Source organism: Crotalus tigris, unplaced genomic scaffold, assembly GCF_016545835.1.
Source record: "Crotalus tigris isolate CLP2741 ecotype Arizona unplaced genomic scaffold, ASM1654583v1 scf7180000017543.2237141, whole genome shotgun sequence".
NCBI classification, from domain to species: domain Eukaryota; kingdom Metazoa; phylum Chordata; class Lepidosauria; order Squamata; family Viperidae; genus Crotalus; species Crotalus tigris.
The window spans coordinates 820,380-838,627 of NW_024096463.1; the positions used below are offsets into that span (position 1 = coordinate 820,380).

Genomic DNA, 18,248 nt, shown 5'->3' on the forward strand with positions numbered 1-18,248 from the left:
TACATCTCTCTGAAGAGTGTCTGGGAGGCTGTGGTTGCTATTGAACAAAACGATGATCTATGTTTGTTTATCAGTGCGAACATGTGAATTTACTACAAGAATGTTACTGTTATTTAAAAAGATGCTTCTTTTATTTACTAATTATGTCCTGAGATATGTGATAGACATCTATAAGGTATAACTTAGCTGGTCCAGGAGGCATGCTAGAACTGCTGATGTACGGGGTTACTCACATAACAAAGAAGAGATTGAAATAAGATTTAAGTAATAGTATAGTAAGCTAACTTGAACATGAACACAAAGCATACATCAATTATATCCTATTACAATTTATTTGAATTTATGCTTTAAAATATATTTCTTTTAATCCATAGCAGCTTTGCAAAGGACTAACAATAATGGAACATCTCAAAATTAAATAATCTAGTCAATAAACACAATATGAACGTCTGCCAAGAAAAATATATAAACCATGCAAATAATAAAAGATTAAGACAATGAGTAATAGAAACTATATAGTTGTCATCCAAGACCAATTTAAGGTAATTCAATTGTCTTAGATATCATGGAATTAACCACATATTTTCTGCCTAAATTATTACCTCTCTTAATTAATTCTTATTGATGATAAATAATTATTAAATTATTATAGTCCAAACCAAACTGGCATTATTTATCTTTTAAGAACTATATATTAAAACAAGGTTTTTGTGTACTTTGAAGAATGTTCCCAAAATCATTTTCTAATGAAATATTGTAGATACACAAAATTATACATGTATGTGTGTGTATTTAGAGATAGAGATGTAAATGATACATAGATATAGATTGTTTCCAAGGTAAGAATCACAGTAGCCAAAGTTCACATCCCCCCCCCCACCAGCGCCTACTGTAATTTTTTACAATCACAATAGCATTTTCTTAAGGGAACTGAAAGAACAGACTTTTGTTTTTCCCATTTTTCTTTCTTAGTCTTCTGCTTTGCTTTTAATGTAAAACAGCAGATGGATACTCTACAGGAATTACACCATTCTACTTAAATCTGTTCCATACTACTGTAAAACCAGAGAAGCAGAATCCTAAGGACCTTTTGCAATGAAATACGAGAATACTGATCTACTGTTGTATTTGGTATTGTTTATAATATGGAAAACTTATTAAGAAAATTTCAAAAATACTATTCATGTGCATCCATAATGGAAAACTCATATAACAAGTTTGCTTGATTAGATTAGTAACTAAGCAATGAAGGTACCAAAGGTATTGACATTTTATCAATGGGATCAAACAAGTTCTTTCAGCTGTCTGTCTGAACACTTTGAGACCTGTTAAACTTAGTAACCAGTGTAGATTGTTTTGTTAAAGTTACATTAATATCTTAAGGCATTTTTACACTGACCCTACATCTATAATTATTTGGGTATTCTCAAAATATTTCAGTATGGATATACAAACAACACCTTTTTTAACTGGAAAAACTGAATCAAAGTTAAGTATATATAATACATTTCTTCAATGCTGAAGAAATATATTTTCTTCAGCATTGGCATTTCAATTTCCTATACCAAAATCTAGAAATTTGACATAGATTAATTTATTTCTAATTCAAAATCAATAATTTATATAGGGACCAGATTCAGCAAATTCACAGGTATGTTGAATACAAGAATGGCAAATGCACTTGCAAATATTAGTCACACAAATAAGCTAAAATCTTTCATTTCTTGGCACTATACTTCTTAGTATAAATAAATTAAGATGAAACTAACCTTTAATTTGTCATAGCGTTCACTTAGAGCTGCTACTTGGTGATCACGATGCCTCCCAACCAGTTTACACAAGGCACAGATTAACTGATCATCAGTTACACAATACATGTTAACTTTCTCATCTTCATGCTCCAGACACATCAATCCTCTGATATGTGAATCAGGAATAGGTTCAATCAAACGGTGTCCAGTAAATGGCTTCTTGTTTGGATGAGTTGTTTTTAGGCACTCCTCACAATAGGATACCTCACAAGTTACACAGGTCTTGATTGCCTCCTGAGCAGGATCTTGGTCACAGAACTGGCAGGGAACTTTTTCACTCGATGACATGCTGTTGCTGTCAAAAGCTCGTTCTCGGCGAGTTTCGCTGGGAGAATTGGGCCCACTCACAGAAGCTTTCTGAAATCTGTCTATAATATTCTGCAGTGTGACGTTGCGCTTCAGTCCCTCTAGACCTCGTTGACTGAGGGTGATGACATAACGACAAGTGGGGCACTGGAAGGCAGTGATAGATTCCACTGATTCGTTGGTAGCACACTGGGAGACCAAGATGCGATGTGCACAGTTGAAACAGAGACTGTGAGCACAGGGAAGCAACAATGGATCCTCAAACAGCTCCAGACAGATAGGGCAGGTCAGTTCCGACTCCAGTGTTTCCATCTTCAAGCAAAGATTTCTTGTGTCATCAGCAAAATCCAGGGAAGCCAATCAGCTACCTGAAAGCATAATATAATATTCAATTAGACTGAAGAGGAAATTCTGTTTCAAATGTCTGTTTCAAGTTATATTTTTATAGTTATTCAGCCATATTTTCATGCTGAAGGCGACATGTTTTGAATCCATCTATGTATTGAAGATATTTAAAAACCTTTTTTCTTGTATGTTTCCCTAAACTTCTATTTCTATCTTTTACTGCAAGAAATCCAGACATTTGATAAACATTTACATTATTTAAGAACTATACTGCAATGCAGTAAAGACAGACAAATGCTACCACCACAATGAAATCTGTTATTGCAATTCAACTCAATTGCACTATGAAATCAGCAAATCCCCCCCGAAGGGTCTTAATGCAATTGGACCTTAGGAATAACACTGGAATCAGAAATGTGTCCATTAATTGATTGTTTATATCTTAAATTACATCTTTTGGATTCCATATTAATTTGCATTTGCAAAGGACAATGGTCACTAGCTTGTGAGTGTGTCATATCTGTCTCAAAAAGAATTTGTGACTATAAAACAAAATAATATGCAAACATTTAGAACAAATAAAGAGTGAAATGAAATAATATGCTGAAAAATATAGATTAGAAGGAGGAAAACTCATAATAATAAAAAGTGTGCTTCGGTGAGTCAGAAACCTGGCAAGAATATCATGTTATTTGCTAATCAAAGAACTTTTTAAAAAAGAAATTTCAGTTTGTCTTATTTTTTTGTTTATTACAAGTAAGGAAGTGCCAAGAATTATTGTTCTTTCCAGCCACGAAGTACAAATACTCTTTTACTGTGTAAATATTGTTTTTAATAGTGTTGCTGGTTAGCTAAAATGCAGTGCAAGTTGACAATTACTTTTTTCAGCAAAGAATGCAGCAGCCATTCCACCCCCTGAAAAAGATCAGCCCCCGAAATGACTGAAACTACTTTCCATTTCCTCCTTCACTGAAGATGTTACATGAAATGATTTTGAAAGAATTGCCCTACGTTATGCTTCTTCCCTAAGCTCTTGTCATGATCTTGAACTGTTATAAGTAGACAGATCAGTGAACCATAAGCAAAAGCTCTGCTTCGCATTTGCAGAAATCTACTTCTTAAGAGTACAGTCCATTTAAACTCTGTGGCTCATAAAAAAGGACAGCTTCAGATGACCCAACTGCGTACTCTGTAAGGTTGCCCTATTGTGTGAACATCTCTGTTTTTATTCCCCTAAAATTAACACAGAACTCTTGATTCATAAAGAGTGAAGGGAGCTCTATGCTCATTAGCAAGCTTTGAAGCTAAATCTCTTTCAACTATCAGTATTTCCCCACAATTAAAGTGAGGGATGCAGTTTCAGGGGCAGCAATGCCATGTGTAACTATACTAAACCATAATAGCAAAAAAGAGTGTTCAACAATGGAGGACAGTTGCAAGTCAAACTCTAATGCTTATTCATAGTTACCTCATGATGAGGGCAAAAATTAGCTCCAGAGGAACATGAAAAATGTGCCATTGGATTTCACACTTATTTGCCAAAAAGTTAGAGAATCTCAAATAGCCTCCAGTATGGATAACACTAGATTCAATAAACTTTATGTTGTCTGCTTTATTCATTCCCCACTTGTTATTTTAACACTCCAAATCTCTTCCATAAAAGTCTTTAACCATATAAACTGAAAAAAATCATTGGAGTGTGGAGGGAAGGGTAATCAATCAATGGGGGAGATAATATAGTTTTCTAATTAAAATAATAAGACATTATTGAAATGATGCAAATTTATAGCATAGTGACTTTTAGTAATCCCATATTGATGTTTTAAAGTAGCTTACTAATATTATTCACTGAATTACAGATTGGATCAGTTTCATGAGAAATTTGTGCAATAGCATAATTGTATAGTGATTTCAATTGCTGAATTAACAGCAATAACTCTTGCATTTACATACAAATTAAATAAGGAAAATATTTTTCTAAAATCTATCTATCTATCTATCTATCTATCTATCTATCTATCTATCTATCTATCTATCTATCTATGTCTTTTTCTCCCTCTCTGTATTTATATGTCTCACAGAAAGAGGGGCGGAGAGAGAAAGAGAGAGAAGCAGATACATAGGCTTCCTTTATAAAACATTACTCTTCTACATACAGAATTGTCTTTCTATTTTGTGCAGCTACTTGTACAGACTTTTATAACCAAGCAATTAGGAAACTACGTCAAGCAATTAATTGTTCTGCCTAGAGGAATGGATCAAAAAAGAAAAGTTAGTGTCTCTAAAGTGGATAAATACACTAGACTTACAGAACAATAAAACCAGATCTCTGTTGGTGCATCAAAGAAATTAAAAACTGCAACAACGTTCAGTTGTGAACTAACCTTTTCCTTAGCCATTACTCAGGACTGACTTTAGCATTCAGCAGACAGAAAAGAGGCGGTGCTGTACAGTGTGGTCTGGCTCCTAAAACAAGCTTGCTGGAGTTTAAAGAAAAATGTGCTGTCCCATACTTGACTAGAAGTGAGTTTCAGCTTCCAATCAGCTTCTGTATGCAAAGTGCATGAATATCAGGCAGTACAAAATATATGGCCCCTGCCCTGCCATCATAGTAACTTCAAAAGGAAAGGATCCAAGCATTTCAAACACATTGCTATACATTTAAGTCCAAAGTTAATTTCCTCCCACCCAAATGATCTGCTTACTAGATGTGCCAAGAAGTACTTTAAAGACTATAGTAATGTTTCTTAAGTCATAAAAATCATTTTATATAGGTTTGTTTTTTAAAAAAAATATGTTTACCATAAATACTAATAACAATGATTTCTAGAAATAACTAAAATACATCCCTAATTACTATGCAAAGATATAAGCCCATTCAAAGATACAGATATTAAATCACATGTTCAAGCAAACATGTTGAGTGATATTACAAAGCATGTCAGAGAACCAGTAATAAAAAAAATACTAACAATACTAATACTATCCTAATATTAAACAACCATTTTAAACAAACTTAATATCAGGGATACATTTCAGGTATCTAACACAGGTCTCCTATGGTATTTCAAGTAATGGTAGATTTAAAAAATTACAGAAAAATAAACTTAATGCCTTATTTAATAACTTTAACAAGGCATTATAGCCCTACAGAAATCTGTAGCCCAACAGCTTTTCTAAACTCTATTAAGTTTATTATCAAAAAATCTGAACACATTATTCACATAATCACATTTAGAAATATTAAAAAGCTCTTTTGAACTATTTTACCTTTCTATAAAATAAAAGCAAAGTTTACAGTCAAAAGAAATAAAGCTTACTCAACCCATTTTTGCAAATTTGTTTTTAAATTCTGCAAATTTGTCTATGTTAAAGATCTCTTCATACTATCAGCTGAACATTACTGTATATACTCACCAATGGATTTCCACCTGAATATTTTAGCTGAAACATTGCTGATAAGTGAGCACGCTGATTCCTTGTCAGAAAGTGAAAAGTCGACAGATACAATGACCTCCTCTACTTGCAGTAATTCCAAGCTTTTAGCACTGTGAGTAACTTGGAGACAGTTGATATTGAAGCACAACAGGAAAATCTATGCTACAATTCCAGGAAAGCCAGCTCCACCTAATCACCGCTGTAAGAGTTTAAGGACTAAAAACTGCTCTGGAAGCAGGCTGGCTTTTGTTAATGACGCAAAAGCAAACTCTCCTCTTTCTTTTTCAGTATTCAGCACCTATCATATGAGAAAGCAGCAAGGAGCAGATTCTCTAACTGTGCATCCACAGAACCACCCAACATTGCTTGTAATAAGGCCACTGGGCTTGGCAGCTGTGTTATTTGAACAAGTAAAAGCTCAGCCTGCTGTGTAATTAATCCAGGGTTGAATAATGAAGTTCCCATACCTATAAAGGAAAGTGACCTAAATCAGCGAACTGTGTCACATGGCTAACATGAAGGAAGAGCTAAAACTTACTGAATAAAACCTGCATGATCCATATTTGAAGTTTTTCATATTACTACATTGTTTGACTGTTTTTTCTAAATACTGGTCAGCCAGTAGGAATAAAAGTACTGTAATACAAATTAAGTAATGGTTTATTCTTTCTCAGTAATGCCTTTCCAGGCACCTTAAGAACTCTCAGTGCGATTATTCCCTAAAAGCAAAATATTATTGATTATAACAAGTTAATCAGAAATGCTATATTTTTAAAGCATTTAATTTTAAGAGCATGGATTTGCACTTGCTGAAAGCCCCCATCTATGTATCTTTCTCTTTTTTTAACCACTTAACTTTTAAAGACTTGTACTTTACTGTAAAACAATTGAAATTTCTAGTTAGTCAATACTACTGTTTTATTAATATCTTTAATAAACCTCATAGGAAAAAAGTATCACTTTCTGACATTTTGCTACATATAAATACCTGACTTTTAGCTTTCAATGAAGGCATTAAAAATTCATGTGAAAGTGGAAGTTGCAGGAACAAATTGCTTTCTTGGCTTCCACTTTGTATATGCAATGATTTTTTTTATGTTGTTACTATTAAATGAAAAACACATTGCATATTTAAAAGGGACCTCAAATCATCATTCCATTTGCTCTTCATTCCAGAGAGGAGCTTGAGTTTTATTTGCTTTGCAGGCTAATTATTTTCCCTCATCATTTCCTTTCTTACATACAGTTAGAATACTGTGACAATAAGAAAACCATTGTTTCTACAGGCAAAACCATGACATTTATGAAGAATTGTTTGAAATAGCACTGGTGTAGTAGGAATACATGAAACTGATCTGTTTTTTATTGTCATTCATACATGCACAGAGAGCTTTGAGAGACAATTCCCCCCCAATGTAATCCAGTAAGTGAATGTAAGAAGCTTGAGGGAATAAGCATTTCCTGATCTGTGTCTTAAAGCATTAAGAAAAGAGAGAGAGAGAATAAACTAGAGCTAAAGCTCTTTCCAAAATTTTAATACAAGATTGTTTTAAACCATTTATTAGACCATATCCTGTTTCATCACATATAAAAATAAAAGTAAAACTCATGACACAATGTGAAAGCACCATAAGAACAGCCAATAAATGCACCATTTATTTAAACACACTCCCCAAAGGGTAGGATCAAACCACAGAGAACTGATTCTTCCCTGTTTTAGTTGTGTCTGAGAAAAGAACATCACCTGGGTAAAAACAGCAACACAGCAGAAAACCTATCACAAAGTTTGATTTTTCTATCACAGATATCTTATTACTCCAACACAAAGATATTTTCATGCTTTCCACTTTAGGAAAGTAAGGTTTTAAGTTGTTGTTGTTGTTAATTGCGAAGTCGTGTCCGACCTGTCGCGACCCCATGGACAATGTTCCTCCAGGTCTTCCTGTCCTCTACCATCTTCTGGAGTCCATTTAAATTCACACCTACTGCTTCAGTGACTCCATCCAGCCATCTCATTCTCTGTCGTCCCCTTCTTCTATTGCCCTCAATCTTTCCCAGCATTAGGCTCTTCTCCAGTGAATCCTTCCTTCTCATTAGGTGGCCAAAGTACTTGAGTTTCAACTTCAGGATCTGGCCTTCTAAAGAGCAGTCGGGGTTGATCTCTTCTAGGACTGACCGGTTTGAACGCCTTGCAGTCCAAGGGACTCGCAGGAGTCTTCTCCAGCACCATAGTTCAAAGGCCTCAATTCTTCTGAGCGCAAAAGGTTTTAAGTAGGAAAACTTTTTATCAAAGTGATCAGCATGACCCCAACATTATAGGAGCACACTAGATCAGGGGTGTCAAACTGCCGGCCTGCGGGCCAGTTTCATCATATCGAAGCCACACCCACCCCATTGCCGGCAATGCAAAAAGAGTCGCGATACGTCGTGACATGTCACGTGAGGTGGCAAGTTTGACACCCGTGCACTAGATCTTCATCTTCTTCTGATTTTCAGCTTTCTTACAATATGTAATTAGTGACAAAGCTTATTTCTCACACTAAATCTTTGTGCATATCCAACTGAAAACATGGCAATTATTTGTTGTAAACATATCTTTCATTCAGATATATTAATAAGAAACATTGATTAAATTAAGTAAATCCTGATTTGGCCCTAAGATTTCTTGACTGAAGAGTCAAATTAACTTTTGCGGCATTATTCCATTATCTTGATCTATCATACACAAATGGTGGTTCTATTTCTGATACAACTTTCACTTTGAATATACTGTGCATAAAAGAGATTTTTTGCAACATAAAATCATAGTTTTCACACTAGACAAAAAGTGTGGAATAATCACATTCTTTCTCTGGTTTTTGGCTATATCTACAAGAAAACATGAATAAAGGTTCACTCTCCCACGCTGATTTCCTGGATTTTTCAAACATCTAAAGGTGACTTTTAAACATATGTACTGTACATGCTTGCTTAAGTAATTCAATGGTTTCTGCAAACAAGTTATGATCTGTGTAAACAACTCTTTCAATTTTAGTCTCTATGAATGAAGACTACTAAGACTGAAGAATCAACTCTTAACACTTTTTAGTCCACCATATCAAAGTGTCTTTTGATTGTTTAAAACTAGACAGTAGCCACAAAAATATCTGATCAAGCTGATAACTTCCTACTCAAAACTAACAATCACATATAATTTCACATTTAGCATCTACAGTACATGAAGACTACACTTTTATTCACGTTGAATTTATAACATTTTTCAAGTTTGTTTTCTCAACGACTCATGCAGTCTAGTATGATTTTAGTTTAGCTTCACTAGTGCAGCAGCCGGGCGCAAAAACGGGCTGCCGCCGTACCTCGAGGTGAGAAAACAGGCCACTGCTGCATCTTAGGGCACAAAAATGGATCGCTACTGCCGCTGTGCGTCAGGTTGCAAAAATGGGCCACCGCTGCCATGCCTTGGGACATGAAAATGGGCTGCCACTGCACCTCAGAGCGCAGGAATGGGTCACTGCTGCACCACACAGTGCAAAAATGGGGTGCCACTGAGCCGCGGGGTGCAGAAACAAGGCACAGAAACAAGGGACAAGGTTAGTATCATGCGGGCGCTAGCCCAGCTCCATTTGTGGTGTACGCATGTTCGTGGCTCTGTGAGCATGCATGCATGCATATGTATGTAAATTGTTTCCCCCTCCCTTTTCCTCCAGTCTGCCAACCTACAAAGGTTGGTGCCCTCTGGTGTAACTAATACAGGAATTAAAAGTTGTTATTACCAATTTCATCCTTCTTCACTTTCTCCTTTGTCATAATATCCACAGCTCTACAAAATAAACATCTGCAATTTTTCATGAACAAAAGAAATTGAAATAAACTATTTTTATATATTTATTTATTGAATTTAAATGCCACTCATCTCATGGTTCTATAATAAAAAAACTGTAATTGCTGATTCTTAATAGTGTATTCTGTAAGATAAAGTTGTGCATACTTCATAATAAATTTAGTTTATTTATGTATTAATAAGATAAGATACAAAAATACAAAAGAAAATAATAGGAAAGGTAGGAGAGGGAAAAGGGAAGGGGAAAGTTTGGGGAAAAGGGGAAAAAGAAAAAAAGGTACCGTATATTCCGGCGTATAAGGCGACTAGGCGTATAAGACGACCCCCAACTTTTGAGATTTTCAGGGTTTAGAAAGTCAGCTAAAATTTCTGCTTACTTAAAGGACCATTCACAAAAGAGATATGTTTCTGTATGGAGAAGATGGATAGAATATATTCAGAAGAAGCATGGAACAACAAAGTTTCATTTATTTTATGAATAATGGATTTTTATTAAATTATGAATTCAAGTTTGCAGAGAGTTAAGGGTTATTAGGATTCCGGTTATTGTATAAGTAATAAATTTAAGTTGGCTATGTTTAGTTTTCTTTTTCTTTCTTTTCTTCTTCTTTTTTTTGTAACCCTATACTGAGCTCTGGGAAGTCAGGGGGGGGAAAGGGGGGGAGGGGGGAGGGGAGAGTATGGGTAGTATTTTCAATAGTTCAGATTTTGGTGATAGAGGATTGCTCGGGCATTTTCTCTCAGACTGCATCCGATTGAGAAGAAGAGGAGAGGGATAAGTAAGTAGAAAGATGGAGGAGAGATGGAGGGGAGGAGAGGAGGAGGTAGAAGGAAGGGGGAAGTGAAGAGATGAGAGGGGGATGCGGTCGGGGGGAAGTGGGTGAGCAACGTCGGAATTTGTGTGTTGTATTTTAACTTCTTATGTATCTGAATTTTTTTTCTTATGATTGTAATGAAAATAAAATAATAAAAAATTTAAAAAAAAGAAAGTCATCTTATACGCCAGAAAATACAGTACAATATTGAATTTCTGTTTATAGATGAGCACAATAGGAGCTCCTTTGCTGCTAGAAAGCTTTGTCCTGTTAGTGCTTATTTCTGTAAAAAAAATAGGGCTGGCCACTAGGGGGCAGATTGGTTTTAAATTCAGAGAACAGCTACCTGTATATTCCTGCGTATAAGACGACCCTTGACACACTTCGCTCAGTGTGACCGGCAACAGCGGGAGGACGGTGGAGGGTGGCAACGGCAGCAGCGGCGCCCTGAAAACGGCCAAGGAAGGTGCCACCAATGGGGCTGAGGTGGGGACAGGTGGTGGAGAGCTCTGCGGCAGTGGCGGCAACGGGAGGATGCCAAAGGGGTGCAGCTCCCTGGTCGCCGCTGCCTCTCCGGCCTCACCCAAAGCGACAGGCAAAAGCGGCGGCGGCTGTAGGACAGCCAAGAGCAGCAGGTGGGGAAAGGGCTGGGCAGACGCTGTGGGGGAATCTCTCAAAAGAGGCCACGGAGATCCACTGCCCGCGAGATGTCTGAAAGGCGCGGGTGGAGAGGGGACCCCCCCAGACTAACAGGGGAAGCGGTGGAGCAGGGCGAGGGGAGACCAACCAGGCAGGGAAGAGGCATCCTGAGACTGGCCACCCGCAGCTCCTTACCCAGGTTCTGCCACCTTTCCAGCAATCCTCCCGGCTCATCCTCCACTGCCACCACGTGCAGTCCGAAGGAAAGAGGTTTGTGGGAAGTCCAACAAACCAAAGAAGTTCAGCCAATGAATTCAAACTTCATGAGAAGTTTGAATTGATTGGTTGAACTTTTTTAGTCCCACTTTTTTTTTCACACTGCACATGGTGGCTGAGGATAGGGAGCCGCAGGAGACGGCTGAAAGAGCCACATAGGCTCTGGAGCCGCAGGTTGGCGACCCATGGTCTATCAGGAATATTTTCCAAATAGTTTGTGCCTTGGGCCATCTTTCCCATATGACAGGAATTATCAGCCCAATTAAATATTTAATTCAAAGTTATTTTAGCAACATAGTGTTATCTATATTGATATAATTACACAATGTAATCACTTCAGAATCTCAGTATCAATCTGGGAATGGAGGGTGGAATGAATGTCATGCTTTTATTTGTTCCTTCTTGGTTTGATACCCAAAAACTAGAATTTCATGCCAGCATACATTGTTCCTATTCCACTGAGATGCAACAAATTCCTTTTTAGATCTATGGGTTTTCTTCTGCTTCAGCTTAACATTATTCTCAGTGGAATAAGGCTTAATATCTTAATATGATTCAGTTTTGACCTATGATTTAATTATTTGAAGCCTATATTACATTTTTATGCTTATATTTTGTTATTGCCCATCCACGTGGACATATATTTTAGGTAGATACACATGGATAATTAAGTTATCCTTACATATCCAAGATAATTACCGCCCCAATTAAGGTAAAAATGTAATTATCCAACAAAATTGTCACTAAATAATCTTAAGAATTAGTAAACCATTTATGAGGATTGTTAAATCATGCAACTATTTTTACACAGAAAAAATCCAGAAATATCAAATAGTATCAAGATATAACCCAGTGATGGCGAACCTTTTAGAGACCGAGTGCCTAAACTTCAACCCAAAACCCACTTATGTATTGTCAGGTGCCGGGTGGGTGTGGCCTGCTTGGTGGGCATGGCTACAGTGGTCATGGCAGATGGGTGGGCGTGGCCAGGATGGGCGTGGCCAATTCAATGTTGCTCCTGGGGAGGGACCCCAGTGGGGGCTGGGCAGGGTTGGGGGAGATCCAGGGGTCTCTGGCAGGTGGGGCAGTGGACAGGAGGATGGTTCTGTGGAGTGAGGTGAGGCAGGGCAGGGGTGCCATGTCACAGGGCTAGGAGAGAAAGGGGCCAAGGGGCTGCTGCCTGACACCATCGGCCCCTGCACACAAAGGCCAGCAAGCGCATGGGACCTCGGCAAGTTAGTGGGCAGCTGGTTGAAGAAGACGGTTGCCATCTCCGGGGCATGGCGCACGTGTCCACAGAGAAGGCTCCAAGTGCTGCGTCTGGCACACGTGCCATAGGTTTGCCACCACTGATATAGCCATTTCATGGCTGGAAATTAAATTGAAACTATTGCTATAAATAGCTTTGTTTGATTGTGGTGAACCACCCAGAAAGTTGAGAGACAGGCAACGTACAAGTTTAATAAAGTAATTGTCAGATCCCCTGTCATTCTGTTGGGAGGAGGGATTCTGTTGCGGTGATATATAATATGCTTTGCTTTGCCCATGCCATATTGCCCTTCCCCCAGAGGAAGGAATGCAGCCGAATCTCATCACCCTTATCTGAAAGACAGGTTGTGTTTGGAGCTGGAGGGAAATGAAACCAAGAGAGACCTTGAAGAGCACGCGAAAGGAACCAGTTACCAAAATAATATACCACCTGTGGATTGGCCGAGATTCAAATGGAGAGTGGGACCCTGGGGAGAGAAGTAACGAATACTGCTTTTGATATGCTGCTTGCACAGGCTATTTCCTCAGACCCTGCTTTGCTTCCTTGCTATCATTAACTCTCAATAAAAAGTTCCTTTTGAGACAATGCCTGTTTCAAGAGTTCTGCTTTCTTGGGAGACCTAGTTGAGGCAGGTCCTTATCGAAATGTTATGATTTCTCAGGCTTTTAATCCATCTTTCCTTTAGATAAACAGGTAATGCTCAATATACTTGTGCCCACAGAGGGAGAGCTGATGAAATGGATTACAATGAAGCAGTAGTTTCCCAGAAAGGGATTCAGGATAAGAGGCAGCATAGCCCAGAGCTAGATAGCAGACAGAATAAGAATAGTCACTCCCTGGAATTTCCCAGGGTTAGGGTGAGAATAATAAGGGTTCAGTCTGGCAAGATTCTGTCTATGGTGTGTAAACAAATAAAGACCTGAACTTTGGTTGGATTCCTATTTGTTGTTCTTGGGCTTAGTCTGGCAGTACTGTTCTTTATACAGAAAGTTATGAACTAAAGTTAAGTTTTTATAGACTGTACACTTTATAATAATCTTGCAGACTTCCCCCTACTCTGACATATCACTTTGCTAATAATGAATTTTACAAGAGGATCTGGATAAATATATGTGAACATTGGACTTAAAATTTGCAGATAGTTATTGAAATGGTATACTATTAATGAACCTAAAGCAATCAAACTAAACCTAAACTTTATTTTGAGAATAATCAGTAACTCTTTAGCATTTGACAAAAACAAAAAAGCAAAAACCTTGAAGTAAACAAAAATATATGCTCTAAACCTGTTATCAGTGACAACATAAATGTTAATTGTCTATATTCTTTGCAGCCAATTATTAAACTTTTATGACTCCCATAAAAACAAAAAAATGTTGAAAGACAGATAAAATCAATAGTTGTTGACACTACATTTCCCTATAAACTTCCAAACTTGCACCCCAAATTAACATATTAGTTTTACTGATTGCTAATGAATTTATTGGTAAATATTACACGTAGCCCTTGATTAGTGACTGCTTTATTTAGTGACTATTTGGAGTTGCAATGGTGATGAAAAAGTAACTTTGCAACCAATCCTCACATTTACAACTTTCGCAGCTCTGGTGTCAGATCCCCAAATGCTTATTGTTTTCCTTGCACATGTGTTCTTGTTTAAGGCCTGCCATTCTGCTGGGGGGGGATTTGTTGTAGCTTGGGATAACTTTCGCTTTCTACTTTTCCTTTCCCACCTCTATCCATTTGAGAGAAGAATGTGTCTCCCTTATCAGGGAAACAGTTGCGAAGAAACAAAACTGAAGAAGATCTTGAGATGCACGCCAACTTGTGCCAGTTACCTAAACATCATGTGGATTGGCTGAATTTCAAATGGACATTATGACTTTGGTGGGAGGAGGAAGATTGTTACTTTAACTCTAGTGTTTAAGTGGGATTTTTCCCAGATCTCACCTTGACTTTCCTACTGTCACTAGCCCCTAATAAAAGTTCCTTTTGAGACAATGCCTGTTTCAAGAGTTCTGCTTTCTTGGGTGGTTAGCTGAGGTGGGTCCTTACATAAGGCAAGATCTGCATAATACTCAACCGAAGAAGTTGATGCTCTGCCGGGGAAGTCGCAACTGAATCCCACATGGAGGAGTTCCAGGCAGAGAAACGGGCCAAAGATCTCTTCTGCTTGAAACCAGATGAAAGCCTCTCCAGGAATCCAGTTTACCAGAGAAGAAAACAACTCACTACCCTTCCTGGACATCCTGATCAGCAGAGACCACAATGGAAAACTAGAAACATAATTGTACAAAAAAACCACCCACACCAAATGCTCCAATACCAAAGCAACAATCCAACTTCCCACAAGACAAGCTGAGTAAAAACTTTATTTAAATGAGACAAACTCACTATAGCAACCCTAAACAGCAGAAGAAGGAAACAGAGCATCTACACAACCTAATCCAACAAAATGGATATCCATGCAACTTTATTAAAAAGTTCCTGACCACTCAATCCAATACAGCACAACCAGCACAAGCCTTGCCATACATCAAGAACATCTCAGAAACTACCAACAGATTGCTACAACCCCATAGAATTAGCATAGCACACAAGCCAACTAAAGCCTTTGAAAACATCCTAAGTAAACCCAAAGACCCAGCAGCTCCAGAAGAAAAAAACAAGAGTCAACTATAACAAACAGTGTAATGATTGTGACAGCCACAGGCAGAAGACTGGCAGAATTCATCCATGAACACCAACTAAGGAGTCAGAAAATATGATGAAAACTCTTTAATTTCACAACATATGGTCAGACTTAACCATAGTTTCAATTGGGAAAACCCAGGCCATCCTAGACCAAGACAAATTAACCATCAATAAATACACAGACAAATAGTATCTATATACTATGCAAAAGAGAGAATCAACATGCCAAAAAGGGGAATAAAAAGACCAAAACATCTCCTCACCAGCAATCAGCACCTAGATGAGCATAGATGGGGCGTTGACTTACCTGAACACCTTTTCTCAGCACGGAGATGGATAATCCACCAATGGGTTGAGACTGTATTCCTGCCCAATCAGATCAGTCAGCCAAAGTTTCCACGCCCGTCCTGGACCACGAGATTCCCAGTCTTGACACGAGCGAAGCCATTGACTGACAGTAAGACGTTTTGGCTCAAACTAAATATCCCTAATTATCCCTGTCTAGAAGGGTGGGTGTGGATTATCCATCTCCGTGCTGAGAAAAGGCGTTCAGGTAAGTCAACGCCCCTTCTCCAGCATTTGGAGATGGATAATCCACCAATGGGACATACCAAAGCCTATTGTCCCTCGGGTTGCGGAGTAGACTGGTCCTGTGTGGAACTTTGGTCTAACACCTGCTGGAGAACCCTCCTACTGAAGGAGGCCTCTGCAGAGGAGTATTTGTCGATCTTGTAGTGGCAAATAAATGGAGAAGGCGATGCCCAAGTGGCCGCCCTGCAAACCTCCTCAATGGAAGCTTGCATGGCCCATGCTGCTGAGGTGGCAGCACTCCTTGTGGACTGAGCCGTGACATGCCTGGGAACCGGCAAGGCCTCAGCCTGGTATGCCCCAGTGATGCATGCCCTAATCCACCTACCGATGGTGGAGGAAGAGACCTTCCGGCCTCTGGAGGAGGGGTGAAAGGATATAAAAAGCGCTTCTGAGTGGCGGAATTCCGCTGTACGTGAAATGTAATACCTTAGTGCCCTGCGTACGTCCAATGTATGCCATTGTCGTTCTAGGGCATGAGTTGGGTTTGGGCAAAAGTCCGGTAGGACTATTTCCTGCGTTCTGTGAAAAAGGGAATTGACTTTTGGGATGAAGGACGGGTCTAGTTGCAAGACTACCCTGTCCCTGTGAAAAAGATACAGGTCCTTCCTCATTGAGAGAGAAGCTAACTCGGATATACGCCGAGCTGATGTGATAGCTACTAAGAATGCTACCTTGTGGGTCAGGTAGCGGATGTCACATATTTTGAGTGGTTCAAATGGTGCTCCGGTGAGAGCTTGCAGTACTCGTGGTAGCTCCCACGATGGGTATCTGTGCATGGTTGATGGTCTAATATTCACAGCCCCTTTGAGGAAGGAGTGAATTAAGGGATGCTTACCCAGGGGTTCACCAGGGCTGGCCAAAAGTATTGTTGAGAGGGCTACGATCTGCCTACGCAGTGTGTTTGGCGCTAGGCCCCTCTCTAGACCGCCTAGTAGGAATTCTAGAATGTTGGGGATTGTAATCTTTTTGAGTGGCAATCCTTGTTCAGAGCACCATGATTGGAAACTTTTCCACGTGGCCTCGTAGATACGGTTTGTGGATGGGCATCTTGAAGCCTGTATAACCCCGATTACGCCCTGTGAGCAAAAACCCCTAGTTAAGATTGACCGTTGAAGTGCCAGACGGCTAGTTGTAGCCATTGTGGCTCTGGGTGGGAGATCGCCCCCTGAATGAGAGAGATCCTCTCCGGAGGGATCCACCACAGGTCTTTGCGAGAGACTTCTCAGATCTGCGAACCAAGGCCTCCTGGGCCAATATGGGGCCACAAGAATTACCTCGGCCCGTTCCCGCAGGATCTTGCATACTACCACCGGAAGTAGAGGTAAGGATGGAAAAGCATATAGGAGCTCCCTTGGCCATGGGCTCCGTAATGCATCTGTCTGTTCTGCTCCACTGGATGGGAATCGGGAGAAGAAGCGAATCAGTTGGGTATTGGATGGTGAAGCAAATAGGTCTACCTGGGGAAGACCGAAGCGGTGGCAGATCTCCCTGAAGATCCTTGGGTGTAGCTGCCACTCCGAGTGGTCCATTGTTGTTCTGCTCAACAGATCTGCCTGGACATTTGTTTTCCCCGATATGTGATCTGCCTTTATTGAGGCCAGGTTTTGTTCCGCGCAAGCCCCCAGTAGGAGTGCCTCGGACGATATGGAGCGGGAGTGCGTGCCTCCCTGACAGTTTATGTGGGCTTTGGCCGTCACGTTGTCTGTTAGACTAGTACGTGATGGCGTGCTAGGCTGTCCTGGAAATGTTTTAACGCTAGGTGGATGGCTCGGAGTTTGAGCCAGTTTATGTTGTGTCGGAGGTCCGCTGTTGACCAGTGGCCCTGTGTCCACTTGGTCCCCAGGTGAGCTCCCCAGCCAAACAGGCTTGCATCGGTTGTGATTACTATTTTGTTTGGCTCCCTGAAGAGTGAGCCTCTTAGAAGGGCCGGAGATAGCCACCACTTGAGAGAGTGCCGTACCCCTACTGGTAGACTTACCCTTCTTCGGGATGCACTGAGCTTCTGTCTCTGAAATGGAAGCATGAACCACTGTAGCTCCCTTGAGTGCAGCCTTGCCCATGGGACGATTGCTATGGTCGAGATCATCTTCCCTAACAATTGGGAAAGGCAGACTAGCTTTACTGACTGACCGCAGTTTACCTGTTTCACTGTTTCCCTTATGTTGCTGAGGCGTTCCTGGGATAGGTACACCTTGCATTCCACTGTGTCTATGATAGCTCCA

General features: G+C 39.6%; 1 protein-coding gene across 6 annotated transcripts in view; it reads right to left on the bottom strand.

Annotated features, from left to right (window-relative positions):
- Positions 1-18,248, bottom strand: part of MID1 (midline 1) — a 422,175-nt gene that overhangs the window by 258,963 nt on the left and 144,964 nt on the right. For 4 of the 6 annotated variants that reach the window (XM_039319806.1, XM_039319976.1, XM_039319559.1 and 1 more), the window contains one exon: positions 1,770-2,485. In XM_039319806.1, coding sequence (XP_039175740.1) covers positions 1,770-2,429 — 660 coding nt within the window. In that variant the 5' untranslated portion in view covers positions 2,430-2,485. Of the gene's footprint in view, positions 1-1,769; positions 2,486-4,846; positions 5,011-5,879; positions 6,231-18,248 lie in introns of those variants that run through there. The other 2 variants (XM_039319897.1, XM_039319641.1) reach the window with 2 other exon arrangements.